The 24,351-nt window shown below is 41.8% G+C and overlaps 1 protein-coding gene across 1 annotated transcript in view; it reads right to left on the bottom strand.

The window, feature by feature from the left end:
* LOC126100637 (deoxyribose-phosphate aldolase) overlaps positions 1–24,351 on the bottom strand; it is a 161,128-nt gene that overhangs the window by 94,823 nt on the left and 41,954 nt on the right. The window contains exons 2-3 of the mRNA XM_049911266.1: positions 21,092–21,282; positions 15,005–15,164 (exon numbers count right to left, since the gene is read on the bottom strand). Of these exons, the coding sequence (XP_049767223.1) occupies positions 15,005–15,164; positions 21,092–21,282 (351 nt within the window). The remainder of the gene's footprint in view (positions 1–15,004; positions 15,165–21,091; positions 21,283–24,351) is intronic.

Genomic DNA, 24,351 nt, shown 5'->3' with positions numbered 1-24,351 from the left:
CTTCTGGAGCTTCAGTACACGAGATATATTATTGGTATGTTAATGGTATATTAATGGTAAGTCGTTGACATACAATAGAAAGAGAATTGAGCCGAGGATCGAACCTTGCGGGACACCCTGAGTTATTGTTTTCCAGTCTGAATGGTAAATTACACCATTTGAAGAGATGATTGTTCTCCATTTTCTATTAGATAAGTAAGAAGTAAGCCACTGAAGTACTGCACCCTTAATCCCATATTTTTCTAGTTTGTGGATTAGCAAGGAATGATTTACGGAATCAAAAGCCTTTGTCAGGTCGCAGAAAATTCTGGCTACTTTACTTTTTTTCTCTAGAGCTGTGCTAATTTTTTCTATGAAATTATTTATGGGAGATACCAGTTGGTGTGTACAGAACACTGCAGCAATTTTCTGAGAATGTGTTGAATACCCATGAACAACCAAAATGCATGTGGCTACTGCAACCAACTGATGGATCGTAATCTGTTTCAAAATTCTTCTGAATGACATTAGCCCAAAGGTGCGATCTACATTAACACAACGGACTGCATGCTTGCTTGCACACCCAGCTCACAATCTGTGTTGTTTTGGTGGTCTTGGTGGCTATCATGTTTCGTAGTCAAAGTGCACTAGATTCTCACTGTAAGTGATCTCTAATTCTGTAATAGCCTCCCTCTCCATTGGTTCTTCTGGTCTCCAAAAATTCTAAACGGAACTTTCAATCATGCACTTCTGGAATCCAAGCACATTAATTTCTGGACACAGTATTGTAGTTTGTGTCTCTCACTCATTACTCATGACAGCTGTAGAAGTATGCTAATACCATATTTCTACATAAAGACCAAAACTTGGAATCACAGAATTTTTGGCTCCACTGTTCACTGGAAATTTATTATCTAGTGTCAACTTCTGTTGCTGTATAATATTCTCACTTTCTTGGAAGCTGCAAATCTCTTCTGTATGCTGAAGCCTTTAGCTTCTAAATGACAGTGTTCAGTCATCTCTGTGCATTTCATAATCAATGCCATGTCATTGGAACCATAATCTCTTTTCTTATAATAAATAAACAGATAGCACCCAGATCACTTCTTTTATTACCAACCATCAGTTTCAACTTGTGCTGTAGATCATCTTCAGGCCTGGCACCACAAAGTGAAATTTGCTGTAGTGTACAAACTGTACTTAGCAGCATCAAAGCTGAAAATGATCTGCACCACTGACTGAAAACAGTAGTCCATAATAAAAGACATGATCCAGAAGGTGTCTATTTATTTTGTGCATTACTTGAACTTGTTGACTGAGGTACTATGTCAATAAACAGATGTGTGTTCTTTAACACCCACATCAAAATTCAATCAGTTAACTTCAGAAATAAATAAATGAATACTTTCACATTAATGTTATGTTCTTTGTTTCTCCCTTAACACTTTTTGTTGCTCTTTCATTCTCTCAACTAATACTTCTTGAGCAAAAATGTTTCCACCTTCTTGCTTCTAACACTCCATGGCACTTTGTCCTGACATGATATAACAAGTTTTGTAAGTGACTTTTACTTTCATGAATTGAAATTAATAGCAAATGGATGTCTTGGAACATTATAAACAAGATCCGAAAGTGAAAATGTAATGAAGTTATTTAAATAGAAGGATGAGAATGCATCAGAAATTAACTAAAATTTTCTTTTTCTGTTCATTTTGTATGGAACTGCACTGGAATGGAGTGCTGAGAGAAACTTTTGCCAATTGATGGAAGTCTGCTTTATAAACAATGCGAAACATGTGAAGGTGGGATTATGTAGTTATCATCAACAGGAAGACCTGACACTAAAGATTAAGATTTGCAAACAGAAAAATCATCTACTCTTGGAAACCCTGAGACACAAATATTTGTTATAAGTGAAGAAATATTACAAGGGCACGCTGAAACATCATACCTCTGAATTTATGTGAAAACACTTCAGGATTTTTGAAGAACACAAAAGTTATTAAAATTCTACATATGTAGTCTTCATGTTAACATAGTCACCCTGGCAACAAACACATTTCTCCCAATGAAAGGCCAGTTTGTTGATACTATCCCAACAGAATGTTTGACATTGTTGACGGAGCCATTACCTTACCTCTGTTTGCACCGTTCCATCACTATCAAAGTGAAGTCCTCAAAGGAGTTTTTTAAGTTTTGGAAACAGACAAAAATCAAATGGGGTAAGTTTGATGACTGAAGGAGAGGCTACTCCACGTGTGGACAAACACTTAGAATTCGAAACTTGATTAAAGCATGCTGTTTCTTATGCATCAGCACAGTTACATTACACATTGCCACCATTACATGAAACAATTCGGAGCTGTCAAATGGCAGAGGGCTGCAAGTACATAGACATGAAGAATAAAGATGTAGAATGTTAATAATGTTTGTTTTACTTGAAATGCTTTAAGGGTTTTCAGATTACAAATTTGGAGCAATTACTTTTCAGCATGTCCTTGTACCACATGGTAGTAACGAAACTGATGGGGTTCCAAGTGGTGCAGTCTGGGCTGTACACATTGCAGGATGCTGAAACATCACAGATATGTTCCCCTATAGACACAATTTTTCAAGTATCCCCACAACCAGAAGTCACATGGATTTAGGTCAGGAGACCTGGAAGGCCAATTTAAATACCCTCCGCCATCCGCGCCCCACGCCACGGTCGCGCGGTGGAACAGATTGCGACGCCGTCTGAGATGACGTCGGTGTGATGGCTCTGTCCGCCGTGGTCGTCACAACTATACATTTGCTCGATTTACTCTTGATTAACCCAATCGCTGGTTCCCAAGCCTTGCTAAGATTATAGCCACAGTCACAGTTTATGAGGTCGTCATTGGTGTGAATTTCGATGGCCTCTCTAACAACGCTGTCCCAGTATCTCAACGTCTGTACCAGAATCCTCATGCGGTCATACTCCATGGCGTGATTTTCTGACAAACAATGTTCAGCAACAGCCAACTTGCTCGGATACATCAGTCGAGTGTGCCTCTGGTGTTCAAGGCAACGATCCTCAATGGTACGCATTGTCTGACCAATATACGACTTGCCACATTGACACGGAATCTGGTACACGCCAGCCTTTCCCAAACCGAGGTCATCTTTGGCACTCCCCACCAGTGCACGAGTTTTATTTGGAGGACAAAACACAGTTCCGACCTGGTGTTTCTTCAGAATGCGGGCGATTTTCCCCGAGAGTGCGCCTGTGTATGGAATAAATGCAGTGCCTACCTCCTCCCTCGTGACCACTATAGATATATGGCCATCAATTAAAAAGGATACCAGGAATTGAAGTTGCACATGCCTTCAATGCCAGCATTGTAAAGTAGGATGACATGTTCATCCAGAGGTGTGTCCACTTCTACCCTCATAGTGTGACCACTTCCACCCTCAGAGGGTTATAAATACTTGCTCACGGCAGTAGACAGATGCACAAGATGGGCAGAGGCTACACCAGTGACAGATATCGCAGCTGAGACAATAGCAAAGGCAATTGTTATACATTGGTTAGCATGTTTCGGATGCCCCTACATATTACAACAGATCAGTGTCGGCAATTCGAATCTAATCTGTTCAATGAACTGGCTACACTGTGTGGATTCCAGCATCACCACACAACCAGTTATCACCCAGCAAGCAAAGGGATGGTGGAAAGGTGGCACAGAACACTGAAGGTGGCCCTCATGACACAGAGTTGGACAGAGGTGCTACCTCTAGTACTTCTAGGTTTACAAACTGCATATAAGGCGGACATAGGCGCATCAGTGGCGGAGATGGTTTATAAAGAACCATTGAGAATTCCTGCAGACTATCTCACAATGGCACCACTGCAACCATAAACGGAGCTACTACTGTTGTTACAACACATTCGCGACTATGTGGCAAGGGTGAGAGGGCCACCAGCATCCTACCATGGTGAACATCCAGTCTTCATGCACAAAGCATTGGCGGATTGCTCACATGTCATATTGTGCACAGAAGCCGTAGGGGTTCCCCTACAACTTTCATATACTGAGCCATACCAAGTACTGCGACGTAATGCCCATACTATAGACATCTCGCAAAATGGAAAAATTGTCAGTGTGACCATTGAAAGAGTGAAACCATCATGGACCTTACCATCACTGAAGCATGAAAGCACTCTTCCAGTTCAGGATGATCGAGGGTCAGGCGGCCTGCACCCAGTTGAACTGAAGAGTCAACACCAAGATGCCAGAAGACTATAGAAAAACCAGTCACACCTGTGCTCACACCAACACATCCATACAAGAGCTGGACGACAAGTCAAATTTAAGTACCCCTACATCTGAAGTGTTCTGCACTTTAAGGGGGGCGGGGGTTGAGTGGGAACAAGAGACCGATCAGTCACGCGCATTGTTTGTTCCTTGGACGAGTAGCTGATTTTGATGTTTATTCTTTTAATTTAGAACTGTTCTTTCAATGTTACTCCAAGTAAATAAATGTCTAAGTATATGTAGGTTTGATTATCACCCACAATACGATGAAATTTTTTGAACATTTAGGATGGGGTTTTGGAGAAAATAATTTATAAATAATCAAAAGTTTTCATATTCTTTCATCCTTATGTACAAATATTCTGTTAGTTTAAGAATTTCTTGCACTAATGTCATAGCTGACAGCAGTCCTTCCACTTTATTTCTCAAGACAGTTCACACCTTGTGTCTATTCATATTTTCAAAACACAATTTTGAAATTCACAAAAAGTTACAAATTTTTATAGTTTATTCATAAAAGAAAAGCTCAGAAGTATGTATGTCTTTATCATATCTCATAGTAGTATTGGGAACAAAGTATTTATTGAAAATTAATTCAGATCTCTATCACTTTTGGTTTCTTTATTACAATTTCTCAATTTTCCCTTTCGTTACAATATTTTCACAAATATTTTCATTTAGAGAGGTCTGTAGCATTTTAACAAATCATAAAAAAATCAAAATATTGTAGTTTTGGAGAGCTATAATGCAGAACATCAACATTATTTTTTTCAGCAAACTTTGAAATAGTGATGATGTGATACATTCACTCTTGACCTTTATGATTTGAGATGAAATCACCCAATATTCCTCCAACAAGCATGAAAATGGTGAAAGATGATTGCTAAACATGTATGAAAATGATTTATGCCCAATCACAAACTTCTAAAGTAAGACTTAGCTTCAATGGAGCTGCGTGACTTCTTGACGATCTATAGGATACTTAGCTGTCTTTGACAAACACATGTTCATTCTGTAATGGAACTACTGATCATAGCTCATTTTTCACAAAGTACTGTTGATTATGATACTACAAAGGTTACAGTAATGAGCTTCACAATACTTTTACTAATATAACACTATTTCCTACAAACATTGCTTTTATGAAACGTTAAATATATTTATACCTTCTTAGAAATAATTTTGATCATATCAATACTGTAAACATATCTTTGGATGTAAATATTGATGCATTCAAATATCGGTGAGCTACGAGATATGGCATCTTCATTGCTGAATTTTGTTTAGCAGTCTGTGTCTAGTCAAGTTGTGAGTCAGTTGTAGTTGTGTGATGGCATAGTTGGCTGGACTCTGGAATCTAGTATTGTTCAGTTAAGATGGAATAAGACAGATGCAAGCATACTGACCTGTACTGAATATAGTTTTTTTTTTTATATTTTCTTCAAATTATATGTGATGAGGACTGTGAAGTGAATGAATTAACATACATTAAACACATCGGCTTCATTAATACATTTCATCATACATATACGAAAGCAACAACTTATACCTGCAGTAGGAAGTGAGATCACTGAACTAGACAACCTGCCAAAGAACAACACAACATCAACAAGTCCAGAGTTAAGTAATTTTCTGTTTTTAACAGCCACTTGCTCATTTTCTATTATTGCACAAATAGCTGCATTGGTGTTAAATGCCTGTATTTGTCCTTTGTGTTGATTTTGCTATTATTGATGCCAACAGAGTGAGGAGGTCTTTTAAAATACAATGCACCTTACTTCAGAAGTTGGTGAATGGCCATCACTGATTTTCATATTTGAATATGGAATCAGTCATTAACATTTTTCACAATGGTTTGCATTAGTTTCATGCCTGTTGACAGGACATTGTTCTGACTTAGCATACTTTCTCTCCTTACAAAATCACAGATGAATAATTTGCACTGAAAATCTAGCTAAAATCCTTTGAAATCAACTGCAAAATATATACATATAATAACTGCATGGTGGAACTTCTTTTACTTATACAAATTCATAATTCAATAAATTATGATCAGAACACTCTCCGTACCAGCTTCCAAGGTACCTTCCATGCCAATGTTGGGGATCCTTTCTACATGGGCAAGCAGTGGCCAGCAGTGAGGATTGATGGCTGTGTTGAGCCTGTCACCTTACACTGCACTGCTGACCATTGTAATGCCATTCTGAACCATTTAGAACACAGAAAGGGTCACAACACAGAATCTATTTTTTCAACAAAATCTATCACCTGCAGCTGGCTACTGTAATGTAACAGACAGACTCACCAATAGTAGTAAGTCTTTCACAATGCACAAAAGTTTCGTTATCTGAAAATGTATGTATGACCATGTTCCAATTTTCAGCTTACATTCATCATTGTACTGAGTTATGAAGAGTAATAATTAAAACTTCAGTGGATAGTAATTTGATACTAACATATCAAATGACAAAACTTTGTTCATATTGTAAACAAACTAAGTTAAAAGTCTTTAATTTGAGTTAAAACAATATTTCATACAAAATGTCAAAGATTTAGTATTGGATTTACCACTACTGTAAGCAAGTAAAATATTTATTTGTTTTATTTTATTATTATTTATACTTTTTATTTTGTTTTTATTGAAAGCTTACAGGCTGTAACATTAACTGTTAAAAATATTCATCTTACAAAATTTATCAGAAGACTCAATATTTTATGAAACTATTTATATAAAAGCTGTCTTTGCTTTTTTTGTTGAGCATACTGTCACGCATAAAAAATTTTTTACAAGTTTTTCTCCATTGTAAATTACATATATGTTAATTATAACAACACTGTAAGACCATGAATTCTAACTTTTCTATATGACGACTAGTATTAGGCCAATGCAGATAGTTGTGGCACAAGTTAGTTTTGGGGCAGGGCAGTTGGGATTTCGTACTTCAGGTTTTGATTAAGGCGCCATAACAGCTATTTTATGATAAAATAATATGTGAGGGTGGGGGTCAGTAGACGTTAGTTCGAGTGTGAGTCAGCTCAAGTCGTAATGAAGTTGCAGTTAGTTGTTTGTGAGTTATTTGGAATTAATACATGAAGAAAATTATCCAAATAACTCCGTTTTATTCCCCCCCCCCCTCCCCCTATACTCCCAAAATTCCTCACACAGACACCAAAAAAGGCAAAAACACGAGAAATGCTTAAGAACACAGAAAAATCCAAAGAAAGGAATGGACCTACGATATTTACACTGAATGAACAAACAACAACTGAACAATGGCCATCACCCCCCACCCCCACCCCGTGCTGAATTCTTCAAGATAAGTACTATTTCCCACTCTAGAAATGCAATGGTTTGCAAATACTCCCGATTTAATTGTTAAGGAAATGCAATCTACAACTTAAACTTTGAACTGATTTTATGAATTGATTCAGAGCTACACTGTTACAGCACTCAGTGACAGATTACCCAAAAGTGTTTTTTATTTATTTAGTTATTGTCCTATGAACCAATACTGTACATGACATGCACATGGTGATGCACAAACATACATTTGATGTTGGACAGTGTGATAATTTGCTGGCATGAAGTAATATGCCAAAAGTTTACACAAACATGAGCTTACATATGTATTTTCTGAGAAGTTATGGACACACAAATTTATGAACACACAAATTACGTACTCAGTTACACATTTGTATTTTAGTGCTATATTCCTGTAAGACATATACACAACAGTACCTGGTTGGATATTCTTTCTGCACTTAATTTGCTTAGTAGCAGATGATATAGATGCAAGATTTTTGCACATACTTGCATTAATGTTTTTTTCCACCCATGTGGAGCAGAAATTCACCTGCACTGTAGAAACAATGATCAAGTAGGAATGATTTTAATTTTTTATTAAATACAGTCAGGGACTTACTGTTTTTTATTTCTGATGGCAGGCTATTGTATATTTTAATGTCTTTGTTGAAGGGAAAGTTTTTAAAGGCAGAGGTGCGCATTTCTTTAACATGGAGTTCCATTTTCTGTCTAGTACCATAATCATGGACATTTACATTTTTATTAAATTTTGTAATATTACTTTTTACAAATTTGCATAGTTCTAGTATATACAGGCTGCCTAGGGGTAGGATGGGCAACTTTTGGAAGAGAGGTCTGCAGCTATCAGTCGGTTTTGCCTTGTTCATTATTCTTAAACCTCTCTTTTGGGTGAGGAGAATGTTTGGGCTATGTGTAGAGTCTACCCAGAATATAATACCATACTGCATTACACTGTGGAATTGTGCATAGTAGGCCGTGTGAACAGTTTATGGGCTTGTGCAGAATGCGAGGGTTCATAGGGCATAGCACAGTTGGTTTAGCTTACTATTAGTTTTATTAATGCATGTTTGCCATTTTAGATTATCCTGAATCCATCGGCCTAGAAATCTTGTTTCTGTATTTGGGGATATTTGGGAACCGTATATATAATTTCATATCAGGCATAATTTTATTTGATCTTAGGTGGAAGTTTAGGTAAGTGGTTTTCTTTGTGTTAACTATGAGCTTGTTTTTCTCAAACCAATCACCAAGTTCGTCTGTATTTCCATTTATGGCCTCTTGGAGTTCATGTTCATTTTTGCTTGTTATGAGGATACTAGTATCATCTGCAAAGAGTGTACTGGTGCTGGCATTGATGTTTGACGGTATGTCCATGTATTGAGCCTTGGGGCACACCTTGTGTAATATTGCAATTGTCAGAGTAGTATGTTTCGAAATGTCCTTGGTTGTTATGTTTTATTGACACTTTTTGTTTCCTATTTGTCAGGTATGAGCTGAACCAGTTTAGTGGGGCACCTCTGATGCCATATGACTCCAGTTTGTTGAGAAGAATCTTGTGGTCTATGACACAAATGCCTTGGACAGAGCTAGGAAGATCCCAACTGCTTTTTGTTTTTGTCTAGAGCATCTAGGGTAGAGTGTAAATACACATATATGGCAGTTGTCGTGGATTTGTTTTTACTGAAATTGTGCTGAGCATCAGATAGGACCTGGTTCTCATCAAGAAAATTTATTAGTCTTTGGTGAACTAATCTCTCCAAAAGTTTACCAAACACAGCTAACAGCGATATGGGTCTGTAATTTTCTGCGTCGAGGTTTTTCACCTTTCTTAAAGACTGGGATAACTTCAGACACTTGCCTGCATTTTGGAAATGTACCTGCCATCAACGATGGGTTGTACACATTTGAGAGTGGGAGAGCTATTTTGTTTATGCAGTTTTTGATGATAAAATGTGGGATGTCATCGATTCAAGATGAGAATTTATTCTTGAGGTACTTTGCACTTAGTACTATTCCTTCAGGAGTAGTTTCCCAGAAGAATATAGATTCTACAGGAGTTGTTATTTTGTCTGTTGGGTGTGGGTTTGTTGAAGCTTTGTAACAGATTTTTAACAATATTTTCACAGTAATTGTTGAAAATATTTGCAATTTCTTGTGGATTAGTAAATCTGGTGGTGTTGAGGATCAGGATAGTGTTTTCATGTTTACATGGCTGTTAATTTGTTTCGTTCCTTATAATGTTCCACACTACCTTGGTTTTGTTTGAGGATGTTGCCACATAGTTGTCATTTGCCATTTGCTTTGCTAGTGCTATGACTTTTTTTTTTAAGGATTTTGATATATTGCTTGACATATCTTTCTTCAGATGGGGTGGGGATGGTGGTGTTATTTTTTAGATACTTCAACAGATCTCTCTCCTTCTGAAGGAAATCTATATACCAGTTGTTATCCATGGCTTCTTATTGGGTTCTTTTGATGTGATGTATTTGAGTTTAAGAGGAAAGGCAATATTGAAGTGATATAGAAATGTGTTTAGAAATGATTCCATTTTGTTGTCTGTATCGTCTGCTTCATATACTTTGTTCCATGTTTCTGCATCTAAGGTATCATTGAAGATTTTCATGTTCTCATTGCTGTAGTTTCTTACTTTAGTTGTGTATTTGTTGTTGCCGTCTAAGAGGAGAACATTTGTATGGTATAGGACTTGGCCACAGTGATTACTACAGCCTGTGTCCAGAGGTCTGACTCTGTGGTAGGGACAGTTTACAAATATCTGGTCAAGTGTGGTTTTGGTGTTTGGTGTTGTTTTTGCACCTTGTGGGGAATGTTACTGTGGGATTCAGGCTGAATGAGTTAGTGAGATTCAGTAGGGATCCTTTCACATGCCCTGTAGACTGGAAATCAACATTGAAATCACCACATAAAATTAGTACCTTTTTGTTTTGGTGAAGTTTGTTTAGGAGTATTTCAAGGTTTTTTAGGAAGACACATACATTGCCTGTTGGAGAATGATAGATACATGTTATGATTATATTTGCTTCTAGAATTTTGATTACAGCTGCCTCAAAATCGTTTTCTTTATTTAAGTGGTGAAACTGATCAAAACTTCTATAGTTTACGGAACTTTTTATAAATGTGGCAGCACCTCCACCTTTCTGGTTTTTCCTGCAGTAGTGGGAAGCTAATGTGTAACCAGGTATGCTAGCTGAACTAATTTGGTCTGGTTTCAGCCAATGTTCTGTAATGCAAATGACATTTACATATTGTAGGTCTGTTGTGAATAAGAGTTTGATTTCTGCAAGCTTGTTTGTTATTGACTGCACATTTTGGTGGTATATGGAGAAGTTGTATATATGTGGACACTGATGGATGTTTTTTATCGCCTCTGTGGAGGTGGGGGGCTTGGCCATAAAAAAAATTCTAGATTTAACATCCTACCCTCGTTGGCATAACCTGTATGGTTTACACTGGTTTTAGAATGTGCAAACAAATCTTTGTATGCGTAATTTCATACCACATTATCGAATATTCATTACTAGCTTATTTTATGGAAACATGGAGCGTAGAAGATTGTCAATGATAATGATAGCTGATTTTTATTGTAGTTTTTGGAAGAAGCTCATGATACATCACTCCTCTCTCTTAATGCATATGCCTGTTTTAAGCAACATAGATTCTCCTTCAAACAATGGAGAATCCAGGATGGAATGTAACAATGTAATGAGAAGGACAGTTGCTACTCACAACAAGACTCACACAATTAAAGCTTTCAGCCATTGGCCAACGCCAACAAACACACACACACACACACACACACACACACACACACACACACACACACACACATGCAACCACAACTCGCACACACAAATGCAGTCTTAGGCAACTGAAACCACACTGTGACCAGCAGCACCAGTGCATGATGGGAGAGGCGACTGGGCAGGGATAAGGAGGAGGCTGGGATGGGGAGGGGGAGGGATAGTATGGTGGGGGTAAAGAGGAGGCTGGGATGGGGAGGGGGAGGCATAGTATGGTGGGGGTGGTGGACAGTGAAGTGCTGCAGGTTAGACGGAGGGTAGGGGTGTGATGGAGAGAGGACGGGGGGGGGGGGGGGGGGGAAGTAGTGGAAAAGAGTAGAAATAGAAAGACTGGGTGTGATAGTAGAATGACGGCTGTGTAGTGCTGGAATGGGAACAGGGAAGAGGCTGGATGGGTGAGGACAGTGACTTAAGATGGTTGAGGCTAGGAGGGTTACGGGAATGTAAAAAGACCTTATCTTTCCAGTCTCCCACCACCTCCCAAAGTCCCACCGTCCGGCGACAGAGAAACATTCCTTGTCGTAACTCAGTACCACCCAGGACTGGAGTAACTGAATTACATTCTCCACCAGGGTTTTGATTACCTCTTGTCGTGCCCTGAAATGGGAGATTTCCTGCCCACCACCCTCCCACTCCTCCTACAGTGGTATTTCGCCATCCACCGAACCTACCCAATATACTCATCTATCCTTACACAACCCCTGCTCCCAATCCCTTACCTCATGGCTCATACCCCTCTAATACACCTAGATGCAAGACCTGTCCCATACATCCTCCCACCACCACCTACTGCAGTCCAGTCATTAACATCACCTATCCCATCAAAGGCAGGGCTACTGGTGAAATAGTCATGTGGTCTACAAGCTAAGCTGCAACTACTGTCCTGCATTCGATGTAGGCATGACAGCCAACAAGCTGTCTGTCCACATGAATGGCCATCGACAACCTGTGGTCAAGAAACAAGTGGACCATCCTGTTGCTGAACATGCTGCCAAACATGATATCCTGCATTTCAATGACTGCTTTGCAGCCTGTGCCATACGGATCCTTCCCAACAACACCAGCTTTTCTGAAATGCACGGGTGAGAACTCTCCCTGTAATACATCCTACATCGCCGTAACCCTCTTGACCTCAACCTTCATAAGTCACTGTCCTCACCCATCCAGCCTATTTCCCTGTTCCCATTCTAGCACTACGGAGCCGTCATTCCATCACCATACCCAGTCTTTTTTGTTCTCTCCTTTTCCACTACTTCCTCCCCATCTCCCCTCACCATCTCTCCCCTGTCCTCCGTCTAACCTGCAGTACTTCACTGTCCACCACCCCCCAGTACTATCCTTCCCCCTCCCCACCCAAGCCTCCTCCTTTCCCCCACCCAGTTACCACTCCCATCATGCAATGGTGCTGTTGCTAGCAGTGTGGTTTCAGTTGCCTGAGACTTCAGTCATTTGTGTGAGTGTGTGTGTGTGTGTGTGGGTGGGGGGAGTGTGTGTTGGGGGGAGAGGGAGTGTGTGTTGGGGGGAGAGGGAGTGTGTGGTGGGGGGGAGTGTGTGTGTGTGTGTGGGGGGGGGGGGAGTGTGTGTGTGTGTGTGTGTGTGTGTGTGTGTGTGTGTGTGTGTGTGTGTGTGTGTGTGTGTGTGTGTGTGTGGGTGGGTGTGGGTGGAGTGTGTGTGTGTGTGTGTGGGGGGGAGAGTGTGTGTGTGTGGGGGGGAATGTGTGTGGGGGGGAGTGTGTGTGGGGAGGGGGAATGTGTGTGGGGAGGGGGAATGTGTGTGTGGGGGGGAGTGTGTGTGGGGAGCGGGCGTGTGTGTGTGGGGGGGAGTGTGTGTGTGGGGGGAGTGTGTGTGTGGGGGAGTGTGTGTGGGGGGGGGGAGTGTGTGGGGGGGGAGTGTGTGTGGGGGGGGGGAGTGTGTGTGGGGGGGAGTGTGTGTGTGAGTGTGGGGGGGGAGTGTGTGTGTGAGTGTGGGGGGGGGGAGTGTGAGTGTGGGGGGGGGAGTGTGAGTGTGGGGGGAGGAGTGTGTGTGTGGGGGGGGAGTGTGGGGGGGAGTGTGTGTGTGTGGGGGGCGGAGTGTGTATGTTGGGGGGAGAGTGTGTATGTTGGGGGGGAGAATGTGTATGTTGGGGGGGAGAGTGTGTATGTTGGGGGGGAGAGTGTGTATGTTGGGGGGGAGAGTGTGTATGTTGGGGGGGAGAGTGTGGGGGTGGGGGTGGGGGGAGCGTGTGTGTGGGGGAGTGTGTGTGTGGGGGGAGTGTGTGTGGAGGGGGAGTGTGTGTGTGGGGGGGAGTGTGTGTGTGGGGGGGGGAGTGTGTGGGGAGCGTATGTGGGGGGAGCGTATGTGGGGGGGAGTGTGTGTGTGGGGGGGGAGTGTGTGTGGGGGGGGGGGAGTGTGTGTGTGTGTGTGGGGGGAGTGTGTGTGTGTGTGGGGGGGGTGGGTGGGTGTGGGGGGGGGAGTGTGTGTGTGGGGGGAGTGTGTGTGTGGGGGGGAGTGTGTGTGTGTGTGTGTTTGTGTGTGTGTGGGGGGGGAGTGTGGGGGGGGTGGCGGGGGAGTGTGTGTGGGGGGGGGGGCGTTTGAGTGTGTGTGTGGGGGGGGGGGAGTGTGTGTGTGTGGGGGGGGAGTGTGTGTGTGTGGGGGGGGGAGTGTGTGTGTGTGTGTGTGTGTGTGGGGGGGGGGGAGTGTGTGTGTGTGGGGGGGTGGGGGGTGGGGGGGAGTGTGTGTGTGGGGGGGGGAGTGTGTGTGTGGGGGGGGTGTGTGTGTGGGTGTGTGTGTGTGTGGGGGGGGAGTGTGTGTGTGGGGGGGGGGGAGTGTGTGTGTGTGTGTGTGTGTGTGTGTGTGTGTGTGTGTGTGTGTGGAGAGAGAGAGAGAGAGAGAGAGTGTGTGTGTGTGTGTGTGTGTGTGTGTGTGTGTGTGTGTGTGTGTGTGTGTGTGTGTGTGTGTGTGTGTGTGTGTGGGGAGTGTGTGTGTGTGTGTGGGGAGTGTGTGTGTGTGTGTGGGGAGTGTGTGTGTGTGTGTGGGGAGTGTGTGTGTGTGTGGGGAGTGTGTGTGTGTGTGGGGAGTGTGTGTGTGTGTGGGGAGTGTGTGTGTGTGGGGGGGGGTGCGTGTGTGTGTGTGGGGGGAGTGTGTGTGTGTGTGTGGGGGGGGGAGTGTGTGTGTGTGGGGGGGAGTGTGTGTGTGTGTGGGGGGGGGGGAGTGTGTGTGTGTGTGGGGGGGGGGAGTGTGTGTGTGTGTGTGTGTGTGGGGGGGGGAGTGTGTGTGTGTGGGGGGTGGAGTGTGTGTGTGGGGGGGGAGTGTGTGTGTGGGGGGGAGTGTGTGTGTGGGGGGGAGTGTGTGTGTGGGGGGGAGTGTGTGTGTGGGGGGGAGTGTGTGTGTGGGGGGGGGGCGGGGGTGTGTATATGTGTGTCTATTGCTGAAGAATGCCAATGGGCAAAAGCTTTAATTGTGAGAGTCTTTTTGTTGTGCTTATCTGCGACTCAGCATCTCCACTGTATGGTGAGTAACAACTTTCCTTCTCAAAGACTCTCCATGTGATATCTGTGCACACAGGTGAATTAATAAATTTATACAAGTATCATGCAAGTACATTTCTTTATCTCACTAAATATTACCTGAAGCCACAGCAACTCTGTTGCTAAAACCTAATCTTGTTAATGTGCGGACTGCATCTGGCACTCTTGCTGGATACACACAAACTGCAGCTGTTGTTATTCCATTGTCTCTGGAAAATCCTGCAGCTTCCAAGAGATCAGTAGCTATTGGCTCACACGCCTAAAACAAGTATGACTCATATACTAAATATCCTTATGAAAATGTAGAATCTAACAGATTCAGTTGTGTTAAAAGCCTTTTTTTCTTTGCTGTGCCAATGACAAAATACAATTCAGAAAACCATTAAATGACAAGGAAAGAATCATTGGTCAGTACTTACCTTCAGAAGATGAAAATCTTACTATTGTTGACAGAAACACTTAAAACAGAAAATAATACTGATCCTGGCTTTCAGCATTTGTACAGTTTTTCTTCGGGAAAGAGGCACTGATTGCAGAAGCGTAGAAAGGTAGGCCAGATCACTTAGACCCTGAGTCAAGGAGGTATTCTTTCATCTTTTTTTTCCCTTCATCCAAACAACTCTCTATTTTTTCCTATCAACTCTACTAAATCAAACAATGGAAACTCCAGGTAGGGGTATCAACAATGTACGAAAAATAGATTGCTGCTTACTGTAAAGAAGACATGTTAAGTTGCAGACAGGCACGATTAAAAGACACTTACATAAAGCTATTGGCCACAGCCTCCATCAGTAAAAGAGAAACACATACACACCATTCATACACACAAGCAAGCACACCTAACGCACACATGACTGCCAACTCCAGCATCTTGGACCAGAAATACACCAAATGTGCTATACTAGAAATACTCCTCATGAAGGTCACTACTATTTCTCTCCGACAGATTCCATGCACATTTTTGAATGAAAAAGAAGAAACTTCATATGAGTATCATAAGCAAATACTGAAGCTGTATACATTCTCATGTGTGTGAAAAGGCACAAAATATAAAAAATTAATAATTTTTAAAGTTTTAATAGACTACAGCTGACTGTCTTTGACTGTCTTATCATCAGCAGTTTTATTGCATGTCCTGGACACTTCCAATGAAATTTAACTGATGGCACACAGCTGCGCATTAGTATGTCCAATAACTGAAAGTGTTACAATACGTTAAATGAAAAACTAAATTCCCTGCATACAACCAGTCACACTGTTTATTTGTTCCAAGATGTATTTCATATTCTTGTTCCCTCACAGTCAGATGCTGTGTGCTGCTGTGTACGGACACAGGAGGAGCTGGCCACTGTTCGCGAACAGCCGAGCGTGTTGATGGCCACCGTCAGCCGTCTGCAGGCTGCTGCCTCAAAGTGTAGCGGCAGTGGGGGGGAAGGAGGAGGGGGACTGGTGCGTCGCATGGTACACCCCAGGTGTTACATGCTTCACCCACTGTCCCTACTGTCGAGACATCTTCGCGGGTACCGGGCGCGGTTGGGCCACCCTCTCCCCAAGGGGAGTGGTGGGTTCAGCGGCGTTCGCGGCGCACGAGGCGGAGGGTAAATGTGGAGGCTGGCCGTGTGGCATCGCCCACTCTGCCTGTGAGTGGACATGTGCTCCTTCAGCAAGGTCCGAGCAGGCACACGGGGGGGAGGGGTTTATTAGTTATTGGAAGCTCCAACGTTAGGCGGGTGATGGAGCCCCTTAGGGAAATACCGGAAAGGTCGGGGAAGAAGGCCAGTGTTCACCCTGTCTGCTTGCTGGGGGGTCTCATCCGAGATGTGGAGGAGGCCCTGCCAGCGGCAATAGAGAGCACTGGGTGCACCCGACAGCAAATTGTTGCTCATGTCGGCACCAATGACTCCTGCCGTCTGGGTTCAGAGGTCATCCTCAGTTCGTACAGGCGGTTGGCGGAATTGGTGAAGGCGGAAAGCCTTGCTCGTGGGGTGGAATCAGAGCTAACTATTTGTAGTATCATTCCCAGAACCGATCGTGGTCCTCTGGTTTGGAGCCAAGTGGAAGGCTTAAACCAGAGGCTCAGACGATTCTGTAGAGATCTGGGGTGCAAATTTCTCGACCTCCGCTATCGGGTGGAGAAATTTAGGGTCCCCCTTAATAGGTCAGGCGTGCACTACACGCCGGAAGCGGCTACAAGGGTAGTGGAGTACATGTGGAGTGCACATTGGGGTTTTTTAGGTTAGAGAATTCCCTCTCTAGGCCCGAAAAGACGCCTCCTGAGACGCGGCAAGGTAGGAGTAGGCAAAATGCAACAGGGAGTAACAATATTAATGTGCTAATAGTAAACTGCAGGAGCGTCTATAGAAAGGTCCCAGAACTGCTCTCATTAATAAACGGTCACAACGCCCATATAGTACTAGGGGCAGAAAGTTGGCTGACACCAGACGTAAACAGTAATGAAATCCTAAACTCAGATTGGAATGTATACCGCAGAGACAGGCTGGACAGTGAAGGGGGAGGCGTGTTTATAGCGATAAGAAGTGCAATAGTATCGAAGGAAATTGACAGAGATCCGAAATGTGAAATGATTTGGGTGAAGATCACGGTTAAAGCAGGCTCAGACATGGTAATTGGATGTCTCTATAGGCCCCCTGGCTCAGCAGCTGTCGTGGTTGAGCACCTGAAGGATAATTTGGAAAATATTTCGAGTAGATTTCCCCACAATGTTATAGTTCTGGGTGGAGATTTTAATTTGCCGGATATAGACTGGGAGACTCAAACGTTCATAACGGGTGGCAGGGACAAAGAAGCCAGTGAAATTTTTTAAAGTGCTTTATCTGAAAACTACCTTGAGCAGTTAAACAGAGAACTGACTCATGGCGATAACATATTAGACCTTCTGGTGACAAACAGACCCGAACTATTTGAAACAGTTAACGCAGAACAGGGAATCAGCGATCATAAAGCGGTTACTGCATCGATGATTTCAGCCATAAATAGAAATATTAAAAAAGGAAGATTTTTCTGTTTAGCAAAAGTGGCACAAATCAGATTACAGAGTACCTGACAGCTCAACACAAAAGTTTTTACTCAAGTACAGATAGTGTTGAGGATCAGTGGACAAAGTTCAAAACCATCGTACAATATGTGTTAGATGAGTATGTGCCAAGCAAGATCGTAAGAGATGGAAAAGAGCCACCGTGGTACAACAACCGAGTTAGAAAACTGCTGCGGAAGCAAAGGGAACTTCACAGCAAATATAAACATAGCCAAAGCCTTGCAGACAAACAAAAATTACGCGAAGCCAAATGTAGTGTGAGGAGGGCTATGCGAGAGGCGTTCAATGAATTTGAAAGTAAAGTTCTATGTACTGACTTGGCAGAAAATCCTAAGAAATTTTGGTCTTATGTCAAAGCGGTAGGTGGATCAAAACAAAATGTCCAGACACTCTGTGACCAAAATGGTACTGAAACAGAGGGTGACAGACTTAAGGCCGAAATACTAAGTGTGTTTTCCAAAGCTGTTTCACAGAGGAAGACTGCACTGTAGTTCCTTCGTTAGATTGTCATACAGATGACAAAATGGTAGATATTGAAATAGATGACAGAGGAATAGAGAAACAATTAATATCGCTCAAAAAAGGAAAGGCCGTTGGACGTGACGGGATACCAGTTCGATTTTACACAGAGTACGCGAAGGAACTTGGCCCCTCTTCTTGCAGCGGTGTACCGTAGGTCTCTACAAGAGCGTAGCGTTCCAAAGGATTGGAAAAGGGCACATGTCATCCCCGTTTTAAGGAAGGGACGTCGAACAGATGTGCAGAACTATAGACCTATATCTCTAACATCGATCAGTCGATCAGTTGTAGAATTTTGGGACACGTATTATGTTCGAGTATAATGACTTATCTGGAGACAAGAAATCTACTCTGTAGGAATCAACATGGGTTTCAAAAAAGATGGTCATGTGAAACCCAGCTCGCGCTATTCGTCCACGAGACTCAGAGGGCCATAGACATGGGTTCACAGGTAGATGCCGTGTTTCTTGACTTCCGCAAGGCGTTCAATACAGTTCCCCACAGTCGTTTAATGAAGAAAGTAAGAGCATATGGTCTATCAGACCAATTGTGTGATTGGATTGAAGAGTTCCTAGATAACAGAATGCAGCATGTCATTCTCAATGGAGAGAAGTCTTCCGAAGTAAGAGTGATTTCAAGTGTGCCGCAGGGGAGTGTCATAGGACCGTTGCTATTCACAATATACATAAATGACCTTGTAGATGACATCGGAAGTTCACTGAGGCTTTTTGCAGATGATGCTGTGGTATATCGAGAGGTTGTAACGATGGAAAATTGTACTGAAATGCAGGAGGATCTGCAGCGAATTGATGCCTTGGTGCAGGGAATGGCAATTGAATCTCAATGTAGACAAGTGTAATGTGCTGCGAATACACAGAAAGATAAATCCTTTATCATTTAGCTACAAAATAGCAGGTCAGCAACTAGAAGCAGTTAATTCCATAAATTATCTGGGATTATGCATTAGGAGTGATTTAAAATGGAATGATCATATAAAGTTGATCGTCAGTAAAGCAGATGCCAGACTGAGATTCATTGGAAGAGTCCTAAGGAAATGCAATCCGAAAACAAAGGAAGTAGGTTACAGTATGCTTGTTCGCCCACTGCTTGAATACTGCTCAGCAGTGTGGGATCCGTACCAGATAGGGTTGATAGAAGAGAGAGAGAAGATCCAACGGAGAGCAGCGCGCTTCGTTACAGGATCATTTAGTAATCACGAAAGCGTTACGGAGATGATAGATAAACTCCAGTGGAAGACTCTGCAGGAGAGACGATCAGTAGCTCAGTACGGGCTTTTGTTCAAGTTTCGAGAACATACCTTCACCGAAGAGTCAAGCAGTATATTGCTCCCTCCTACGTATATCTCGCGAAGAGACCATGAGGATAAAATCAGAGAGATTAGAGCCCACACAGAAGCATACCGACAATCCTTCCTTCCACGAACAATACGAGACTGGAATAGAAGGGAGAACCGATAGAGGTACTCAGGGTACCCTCCGCCACACACCGTCAGGTGGCTTGCGGAGTATGGTTGTAGATGTAGATGTAGGCAGGTGAGAGAATCAAGCTATAAAACATGTCACAAACAAATAAATAATATGGTGATAGTACACGGTGTAATTTCTTCGTCATTTTAACAAGCATATATCATACATAAAATATAATAAGGATATTACGAGTGTGTTCCTGAGAGAAGCAACAAATTAAATGTAGAAAAAATACTTCTACACTACTTTTTTTGAATTTTTTTTTACTTGCATCTTATTTCTCAACAATTTGCCTCCTTATCATTTTTTCTTAGCATCTTCTGACAGCTTCACAAATGGAAGCTAAACCATTCAAGTATATGGTTTGTTTCCCCAAACAGGCAATTTATTAAAATATTTAATTATCTTTCATCTTCATGGGGCTTCAATCCTCTCAAAACTCTAATTCGCATCTTATGGCTTACTTTGCTCATGTGAATGCAACCAAGTTTCTTGTTTACCATATATGACTTAGGGAATTCACAGAAAATCTAACTCAAAAGAGCCCAGTAGAGATTTTAACCGAGTTCCTCCTAGATGTGTGTTCAGAGCATTAACCACTGTGTCACCTACTCAGTGGATCACAGCATCTGTGTGGACATCACTGGTACAATTTAATAAGTTGATTTTAGTTCCATTCTAATGATCATTTAGCTTATACAGTAACCGAATTTATTCATTTTTGTGATGAATTAAGAGAATTATGGGTGTGTAGTGAAATTTTGATCTCATACATGTTAGAAGAACTGAAAGTAATAAAAGAGATTTCTTGAACTTTTAAATGTCACTCCCAGTTCTACTCCTGCACATTATAGCTGCAAGTATACATGTTTTCTGCGTATAACATTACAGATGACTCATCACAGGATCAAAAAAGTAGTCACAAAGGTCACATTTATTAACATTACATTCATTGTGGTTGTCCTGAAATGCGTAACCAGAGTTAAAGTACTGCCACTGAACATTCAGTCCTCTGAACAGGTCTGGAACTACAGTAAACGCATTCTCAAAATTTGATTTATATTTGGTGTAGACTCTTCTTTCTTAGGTTTATTTTGACTTGCTACAAAAACATATTAATATTACCTTTACACATAGGCGTTCAACATTGCTTGCAGTGTCATCACCAGACAATGTAGTCAGGTCAATACAAGTGACTGCCCTGAGAAGCCATGCTGCTTCATGGTCACCTTTGAGTGACCTCCGAGAAAGAATGTCATCAGCTTGACGCATTATAGCAGAAGTATTCACAATTGCTTCATTGATCCACTTAACATCTGAAAAAGTGGAATGTCCCAGATTACACCAATCATAAAAATCAATGGGTAGCATATCAGAAAACTAACAGCCAAATTACAGAGAAATTCAGTACATTTCAGAGTTGTATCAAAATTCACTAGCAGGTCACTTGAACTGGACAGCCCCTCTTGTTTTCATATGCTCATGGTTTTACTCTCCTGGATTTGTGACTAACTTTTAAACTGATACATTAAGAAGCAGAATGAAAGTGAGCTACAAAAAGGAACAGAAGCTGAATCATCATCAGTTACTTCAAAATGAAAATCATGTCTATTAATGAAAATTCTGAATTGCCATGCACTTGGAATAACACAAATTGCATCTTTACGAAACAGATTTTGAAAAAGTAGGTCAGTTACCTCAGATAGCCATATATCACAGTATTCATCTGTATCAATTCATGATATCTTGTATATTTTACAATTTCATTTACTCTTATTCTGTTGCCCAAATCTTTTCATATCACCTGGAATTTGGCAAAGAACTTCCTGGGACCTTCTGCCATCCATTTGCCTGGTTACATATGACAGCCACCTCCTATTCATTTTCATTCCAGTCATAAATAAATCTTCCATTTCAGTATGATCCCTGACACATTTATTTGTTTTCCTATCTCTCATAATATGTTAAAGCTTGATTTCATACATCAAAACTGAAGCAGTTAATGCATATTAACATACACTTTCCTTTCCAGACACACATAAAGCTTAGTTTTGAGAACATTATTTAGTTTACATTAACATTGACAATCATTTTTAGTCTTCTGTTCATTTCTTTTGCCTTCCATGAAGTCAGTGTCTCAACTAACCTGAATAGAAAACTTAACTATTTCTGAGGTTTCACTGCTAATTTTTATTAATTTATTTTCAATATTTTTATTAAAGGGTAGGGGTATATTACAAATACAATTTGTGGGTACCTGATACTTTTAAGAATCACTAAAACTAGTCCAGAAAACTTGTGTTAGTTATCCAGAACAGAAAGAAAATTATTACACTAAAGAAGTAGCATAACCTAATTTTAAGGAAATTAAATTTTCTCTATGGCCCTACTAAAAACCAGGAAAATCATTGATAACCTCAAAAGTTAAACTTCATAGGGGTGAATAATATAGTAAGTAAGTAATACGTTAAAATGTGCAGCCTTGTAAAATTTCATTTTGTCGCACGCACACACACACACACACACACACACACACATTTAGAGGTTGCAAATGTGCGTATGGAGTACATGAAACGATTGCATTTACAGATCAACAGCACAAGTGGTTCTGAGGCACCAGGTATCAATCCACACTGAAATGTCCATGTTATTACATGGTGTAACCTCAATGTGTGACAATTCAGGCACTGACTCTGGCATCCAGTCAATCGCACAGATGGTGAAAACTGTTCTAGGATATGTTATGCCATGTCTGCTCAACCTGTTCATGTAGTTCTGTAAGAGTTGTTGGTTGACGAGTCACACGAATCACTTTTCGTCCCATCATATCCCACATGTGCTAAACTGGAGACAAGTCTGGAGATTGTGCTGGCTGCAGAAGTTGCTGCACATCTTGCATATTACACTGAGTTTCACAGGCAGTGTGTGGGCAAGTATTACCCTGTTGCAACAACACATCACCTTCCTGTTGCAAGAACAGCAAAAGGACAGGTCTAACAACATTCTGCACATATTGAGCACTGGTTAGCATACCCCCGTACCCCCCATAAACACCAAATGTGAATGAGAGTTGTAGCTTATCGCACCCCAGGCCGTAAGGCTTGGTCTGGGCCCAGTGTACTTTGGATGAATCCCTCTATAGTGCTCACCAGGTCTACATCGTAAGAGTAAACAACCGTCACTTGCACACAGGCTGAATCTGCCTTCAACACTGGAGACCATGGCACACCATTCTATCTTCCAAGTTATCCTCTGACAACACCAATCCAGCTGTGCACGTTAATGCTTTGGTATGAGTGGAAGGTGGGCTAGAGATATCCATGCCTGTACTCCCACTGCTAATAACTGGTTCACAATAGTTCATGTTGACACATCTGGACTTACAAGCTCTAATCAGTGCTGTGGTAGCTGTATGATCTTCCACTGCTGGACTTACAATACAGTGATCCTGGCTGACATCTGTGCTGTGTGGACATCCAAAACGTCATCTACAGGTGTGAGAATGTTCATGTGACCACTGATACCAGCACTGTTCCACATCTAGTTTGTGTGGCAATTCTCCAGAAGGAACATCCTGTCACTCAGAAGGCCACAATTTGACTTCTTTCAAACTTGCTCAGTTGGCTGCAGGAAGCAAGAGTGCACCTCCATTGCAAGATTGTCTGCTTGCTTCACACTTTTGCAGCCCACTGACCCTTCTGTCTGTGAGCATTCCCTATTAAAATGGAAACACAGATGGCACTCTGGTAGCCTGGCAGCTATGCCATTATGTTCTCTGGTGGGAGGGTGGGTGGGCGCATGCAAGCGCACACGTGGGGGGTGCGGATGTGAGTGTGCATGCAGTGAATTGCAGGTATTATTCAAATATCACAGAAGGGTGTCTAGTAATTAGCTCGGGGGTGCGGGGGGGGGGGGGGGGGGGGGGGGGGAATTACATAGGATATATTGCATACTTTGATCCTGGATACATTACTAACCTTCCCCTGAGTCAATAATCTAATATTTAATTTGAAGCTCAAGGCACAAATAGTCCTATGTGTAGATACTACAAAATATTATGTTGTTTAGCCAACCAAAGAAGCATTAACAGAGAATGTAGTAAATGGTGTTTTTTGGTAAGGTGGGTCACATTAAAACACAGAAAACATTCATTTTGTTTTGAGCTTTGAAAAACAACACTTTCAGTTACTGTAAGATTTCAAAAATAAATAAAAAAGATTGTAGAAAGTTACACATTTTAGTGTGCAAAATTCAAGGAAACTTAAAGCTGAAAATCAACACAATATACCAGTAAAAACTTGTGGGTTCAGCTATTTATGCTACAAAAATAATGACCAGCACTGAACATGCAGAAATAAGTAAGATATTAGATATCATTTATAGAC

Source organism: Schistocerca cancellata, chromosome 9 (genome assembly GCF_023864275.1).
Source record: "Schistocerca cancellata isolate TAMUIC-IGC-003103 chromosome 9, iqSchCanc2.1, whole genome shotgun sequence".
Classification (NCBI taxonomy): domain Eukaryota; kingdom Metazoa; phylum Arthropoda; class Insecta; order Orthoptera; family Acrididae; genus Schistocerca; species Schistocerca cancellata.
The sequence above is the reverse complement of the archived record's forward strand: the minus strand, read 5'-3'. Positions and strand labels throughout refer to the sequence as shown.